This window comes from Lepeophtheirus salmonis, chromosome 8 (assembly GCF_016086655.4).
Source record: "Lepeophtheirus salmonis chromosome 8, UVic_Lsal_1.4, whole genome shotgun sequence".
Lineage (NCBI taxonomy): Eukaryota > Metazoa > Arthropoda > Copepoda > Siphonostomatoida > Caligidae > Lepeophtheirus > Lepeophtheirus salmonis.
Genome location: NC_052138.2, coordinates 7,496,569 through 7,503,231, shown reverse-complemented (window position 1 = coordinate 7,503,231; position 6,663 = coordinate 7,496,569). Strand labels below are relative to the sequence as shown.

Genomic DNA, 6,663 nt, shown 5'->3' with positions numbered 1-6,663 from the left:
AATGGCATAGCATATGTTTAAAGAGAATTAAAATTGTATAAACAACAAATATAATTGACTAAAAATATTAGAGAATAAGTGAATTGTGTATTACTTAAACTAAATGTACTTAGGATGTACAAATAAACTTCTATAAAGTTTATATTCATTTAAAAGAAATGATAATGGTTTTTACATATAATGAATACTTATTGAAAGATAGATACCATATAAGGAGGTTGTCCTCTCTAAAATTCGATCATTTGAATCATTAATTGAAAAATATCTTGTTAATGTAATAATACATACAATTTGAAGTGTTAAATTAAAGCATTATTCAATAGATCGGAACTCAAAACATTCAAGTAATGATTAGTCAAATTTCTAGATCACATCTTAAAATAACTGTAAAAAACTGTAGACACGCCTTTCTTATTGGAAATAGAGTTGATATCGTATTAAAAGGATACACCACATTATATGGAAATTATTTAAACTTGAACTATATGGAAATCAAAATTTCTGATCCGAATACAATTGATATATGTACTCGTAAATTTCCTTCTATATTTTAGACTTGCATCAACAATCCAAAAATTGTGTTGCCTTGTTTCCTCCACGCCCTTCAATAATAAATATTTAGGTAGGGCCTGCGTCAATAGTTTTTTTTTTTTTGAAATGCGTATAAATATTCAAAGCATCTGGAATAAAGGTATTAGTTTTCTAACTCCAATTCAATCAACATGAAGGTAAGGAACAAATGAAAATACAATCCTCAAATGTGGACCATGAATTAACCATTTTCTTTTTTTTTTAATAGTCCTTCATTGCTTTATCTGCTCTCTTGGCTGTTGCTTTTGCTGACCACCCAGCACCTGCTCCATACCACCCAGCCCCTGCTCCTTATCACCCTGCTCCAGCCTACAAACCCGCTCCTTATCACCCAGCTCCTTCCTACAAGGAAGATCCCGCAGTCTACCAATACCAATATGCCGTCAGTGATGAATATGCTGGACTTAACTTTGGAGCTGATGAGGCCCGTGATGGATACTCCACCCAAGGAAAGTACTCTGTTGCCCTTCCCGACGGTCGTATCCAAACCGTTACCTACAATGTTGCTGACGCTTACTCTGGTTATGTTGCTGACGTTACCTACTCTGGAGAGCCCAAATACGAGCCATACCACCCTGCCCCAGCTCCCTACAAGCCTGCTCCCGTCTACCACGCTGCCCCAGCTCCATACCATCCTGCCCCAGCTCCCTACAAGCCTGCTCCCGTCTACCACCCTGCTCCTGCTCCCTACAAGCCAGCTCCAATCTACCACGCTTAAGCTTAATTCTGATGTTATTTATTTATTTATGCAGAATAAATCTATTAGAAACTTATATAAACTCTAAATTCATTAGTGAGCGGATATAAATTATTTTCTTGTTTAAGGTAGGAGCATTAGCCTATTGACTGTTTTCCACCGTTTATTTGAAGAAACATATCATGGTCTGTCAAGCTGCCATTATTTATTGCACAAAAATTGCTTTTTTTGAAAGAATATTCCATGTCCAATCATTAGAACATTGATAAAACCCTTGTCATAGAATAGTTTTGGTTTTGTATTATTAGTCAACATAGGAGAAGCTATAATTGAATTTACAAATTATCAACATATTAAAATATTCAAATTTTGTAGCATATTATGGACAAGATTAAATCAAAGTTTTCAGGATTTGGTGTCCTTTATTATCTTATGATCAGCTTTTAGCAAAAGTGTGCTGATTCCGGGGATGTTCGAATCATATTTTATAATTGTTATCATGATTTAATAAATAATTGAATAAAACAGAGAATCCGTCCGAAATAATAATTTGATAACAGGGAGAAAAAAAGTTAATACAAATGATTTACATTTATTACTATCAAAATGTGTCCTTATTTTATAATACATAACATGAACTCCCACCGCGTACTTTAAAGTGCGTAAGAAGTTCAAACTTGAATTTAGACGTCTTTTTTTTAATTTATTAGATTTATGATAGTAATACTCTCTAACATATTTAGAATTACAATAAACAAACAAAATATTACTTTTTTTCATTGGTAAATCTGACAGTAACTCGAATTTACACATTTTTAAAAATGACCTCGTTTCATCAGCAACTTTTGCGTAACCAATAATAGTTATGGTTTTCGAATAAAAAAATTTATGATTAATAAAGAAATGGGTTAAATAAATTTAAAATTCATAGTAGATTATTTATATCTATTAAGTACATTTTGTATCACTTCTTGACAATTGCCTTATTCTCGGATGATTCTTCTGTTAATTATATTTGTTGTACTGTAATATTCATTTGTTTTAGACTAATTTAAATACTCTTTGTAAGGCATTAAGTATCCAAGATATGTATGAAGTTAATTTGTGTTGATATTTGCAGTGCAAGATCATAAATGTTCCAACTAAGATTAAATAAGAAATTTTACTCACCAGGTGTCGATATCAGCTGGAACCAAATGAGCACTTCTTCGAAATACTTTGATTTCAATGCAAAATAATGTCATGAAAAAGGACATTACCCATGGTTTTTTATAGTAGAGGATTTAATTAAACATGAAATAAAAATATCATATGTGAAAATTTTTAGTATCAAATGGCAGATTTTGATAAGCTTTGAACAGGGATGTCTTTGAACCGATTGTATTGCTTCGTAAATAACAGATGAATAGCGTATATCTTTGGAATTGTTATCGCCAATAGTAAAAATTTATAGTCAAGTTCAGATGAACTAATCATCTTTTCAGTGTTAATATGCATTACTTAATGAATAAATAACTGTATGTACGATGTTTCTCAAAATACATAGTAAAAGTATCAAAGAGCATACTTACAACCATTATGTATGATTAAGGAAGAAAAAAATATGCCTTTGATTTGATGTAACAAATGCAAGCTGTCATATAAACATATGACTATCGCAGAACATTAAAAATGTACAGAATTGCTGATAAAAAGTAAGTTTAAAGATATGCTCAAATTACTACTTAATTAAAAATGCTCAACTTTAAGAGAAAAAATAATAGTGATTGAAATTGAAATTATATTTCTAGAAATGAGTTTATTTTTCAATGCAATCTCCTAATTTTGAAGTGTCAATATATCTGTAATAATTTTTTTAATCTGTATTCATATCATACATGTATCATATATATATATATATGTACAGATAATTGAATAAATGGTTCTTAAAAACGCGAATGATAGATTCTTGAACCTTTAACATAAGATATGACATAGGCCTTCACTTGCAGTGGTTTTTGTATATCATACGGAAATAAGATCATAATACTAATATTTTTCCGATTAAAATGTTGGATTAAGTACAAATAAAACCTATTTATTTCATGTTTTAAAAGAAAATATAGAAAAATAAATTTTATTTATTTACGGGAATTATTCGACTGCGTACTTGTATGTACACGGTCAGTACGTTCATATGGTAGCCTATAGGTGAATTTTTATTATTACCCATATTTAGATACCAAAGTATTAATGCTGAAATGTGAATTTAAGGGTTCCTTGGAAGTGATGGGTTAGGACAAATGATAATAATTTTTCACCGGTAATACTTGATTCAAGATATTAGGAGGTTCCCCTCTTTTTAATTAAAAATGTAAAAAATTTCGTCTTAATTTAATAACGCATACAATTTAAAAGGATGAATTAAAGTCATATAAAAACTAAAAACATTGGTCTAATTTTTAGTATCACTTGAAACAAAATAAAAAAATTAATAATAGAGTTGATATTTTATTAAGATGATAAGTCACATTACATATTTGGAAATTATTTAAAGCTTGAAATCAACCGAAATCTAATTTTTTGATCTGAATCCAAAAGATATATTAGGTACTAGTAAATTTTCTTCTATATATAAAACTTGTTTCAACAACCCCAGTGTTGTCTTTTTTCCCTCCACGCCCTTAAATAATAAATATTTAGGAAGGACCTGCGTCAATAGTTTTTTTTTTTTTTTTTTTTGAAATGCGTATAAATACTCAATGCATGTAGTAACAAGATATTAGTTCTCTAACTCCAATTATATCAACATGAAGGTAAGTAACAAATGAAAACCAAATCATCAAATATGGACTGTGAATTAACCAACTTTTCCTTCTTCATTACAGTCCTTTATTGCTTTGTCTGCTCTCTTGGCTGTTGCCTTTGCTGACCACCCAGCACCTGCTCCATACCACCCAGCCCCTGCTCCTTATCACCCTGCTCCAGCCTACAAACCCGCTCCTTACCACCCAGCTCCTTCCTACAAGGAAGATCCAGCAGTCTACCAATACCAATATGCTGTCAGTGATGAATATGCTGGACTCAACTTTGGAGCTGATGAGGCCCGTGATGGATACTCCACCCAAGGAAAGTACTCTGTTGCCCTTCCCGACGGTCGCATCCAAACCGTTTCCTACAATGTTGCTGACGCTTACTCTGGTTATGTTGCTGACGTTACCTACTCCGGAGAGGCTAAATACGAGCCATACCACCCTGCTCCAGCTCCATACAAGCCAGCTCCCGTCTACCACGCAGCTCCAGCTCCATACCACCCTGCCCCAGCTCCCTACAAGCCTGCTCCCGTCTACCACCCTGCTCCAGCTCCCTACAAGCCAGCTCCCGTCTACCACTCTTAAGCTTCATTCTGATATTATTTATTTATTTATGCAGAATAAATCTATTAGAAACTTATTTAATCTCTAAATTCATTAGTGAGCGGATATAAATTATTTTTTTGTTTAGGGTAGGAGTATTAGCCTATTGACTGTTTTCCACCATTCATTTGTAGTAACATATCTTGGTCTGTCATGCTGCCATTATTTATTGCACAAAAATTGCTATTTGTGAAAGAATATTCCATGTCCAATCATTAGAACATTGATAAAACCCTTGTCATAGAATAGTTTTGTTTTGTATTATTAGTCAACATAGGAGAAACAAATTATCAACATATTAAAATATTCAAATTATGTAGCATATTATGGACAAGATTAAATCAAAGTTTTCAGGATTTGGTGTTAAATTGAGCCATTATAAGCGTATATGAGATAAGTACGCAGAGGAGTTTAATTTAAACACAGAACACCAAGTCACTCGCCGAATAAATGTGTTACTAGACTTTTTCTCAAATTTAAGAATGTTTCAGTATCGGAGATAAATTATAAAAAAGACGAACATACAGCTTATTGGTCAACTGACTCCAGAGGGTGTTTTTGTGATAGAAGGCTGTATAACTAAGAACAAATTGGAAGTACTTGGCATAAAGTGGTAAAGAAGAGGAGTTTTACCAAGGTTATGGAAGCTCCTTAACGGTTTAATCTTCAAAAGTTTGTCATGGGTCGTAAGTTTTACGTACAAAAACGAAAACACTTGTTTAATACAAAAGCTATATTGTTTACACTTCTAAAAACTATATAGTGACCTAAGATAGAAGAAATTACTCTGCACAAGCAAATAAATTCATATAAAAACTCTTCTGAAGGTAATATATGCCTGCTTGGAAGTGTTCCAAATGTCAACTTGGAGTCGGTGGAACTACATTAACGGTGACAATACCAAAAATATTTGTAGGCTGATATCAAAAAGAGGTGAAGGATAGAGATAATGTATTTCTTCCAAGTTGTATCTTAAGTAGATTATCTTCATAACTACACCAGCAAAACACTTATATTGGTTCATTCTCTCCGTTTATTTCGTAGGCTTATAGATTATGTGGAAAAATTCTACAATCTTTTACTCAATTTTGAAAAAAATGATATTATTCGACAAAATTTATGCAAAAAGTTTTATTTTTCTATTTTGAATGTCATGAAATGGCATCAAATAATCTGGAAGGGCAATTTTTTATTTCCTTTCTGAAAACAGCGTCGTTCTATAAGCCTTTGATTTTTTGGCCACTGGAGATGAACATGAAACTTCTAATATGTGCTGCTGAGGTTTATGCATTAGGTAGAAAACATCTAGAACAACTAGATTTATAGGAAAATTAGGTTAGTTCAATTATAAATCCGACCAAAGGTACAGAGGACGGGAAATATTTACTTCAATTTCAACATGTTGCAGGGCTATTGTTTTTTAGATTGGCATGTCTAGATTAGGGAAAATTCGGTCATTCACATATTACTGGATGTCCTTTGTTCATTATCCTGAGATATTTTGTATCCTTGAACCTCAGAGACCCAGAGAATGTTGATTCAAAATTTATAGAAGCCAGAATTCTGTTTTGATTAGCAGGTTGTAATAAAAGTGCGTCTTCCAAAGTAGTGTTGTGCTTAATGTAAAGGGTTATATTCAAAGGAGGCTTACAAATAAGGAACAAGTATCTACTGGAGGCCTAAGAGTAATATTTATTGTTAAAGATGCAAGTTGTGCAGCATTGAACAATTTTTTTATTCTGAATGTAATTCTATAATTAGCTGCAGTATTATCTTGCATGTCAAAACCACGCATATTTGTGTTGTACACCATAATGTAATTGAGTATGTTCTTGAGAGCATCTCGAGTTTTTCTCTGTTGTAACGATACAATAAACTTTGAACTCAAGTAATTATAACCAATGTAGACAGATTCAGAGTCTTTCCATGCAGTTATACAAGAATGATTGTCAATGATTAATGTTAGAATACCTCTTTTGA

At 32.2% G+C, this 6,663-nt stretch overlaps 2 protein-coding genes across 2 annotated transcripts; both read left to right on the top strand.

The window, feature by feature from the left end:
- The first annotated feature begins 664 nt into the window (after positions 1–664).
- Positions 665–1,377, top strand: LOC121123362 (uncharacterized). The gene is made up of 2 exons (XM_040718478.2): positions 665–728; positions 800–1,377. Exons 1-2 carry the CDS (start codon positions 723–725, stop codon positions 1,307–1,309), a joined length of 516 nt encoding a protein of 171 aa, XP_040574412.1. The 5' UTR covers positions 665–722; the 3' UTR covers positions 1,310–1,377.
- A 2,626-nt stretch (positions 1,378–4,003) lies between these two features.
- On the top strand, positions 4,004–4,720 carry LOC121123148 (uncharacterized). Its single transcript, XM_040718268.2, has 2 exons — positions 4,004–4,083; positions 4,156–4,720. The coding sequence occupies exons 1-2, from the start codon at positions 4,078–4,080 to the stop codon at positions 4,663–4,665; spliced, it is 516 nt and encodes a 171-aa protein (XP_040574202.1). The 5' UTR covers positions 4,004–4,077; the 3' UTR covers positions 4,666–4,720.
- The last annotated feature ends 1,943 nt before the right edge of the window (positions 4,721–6,663 follow it).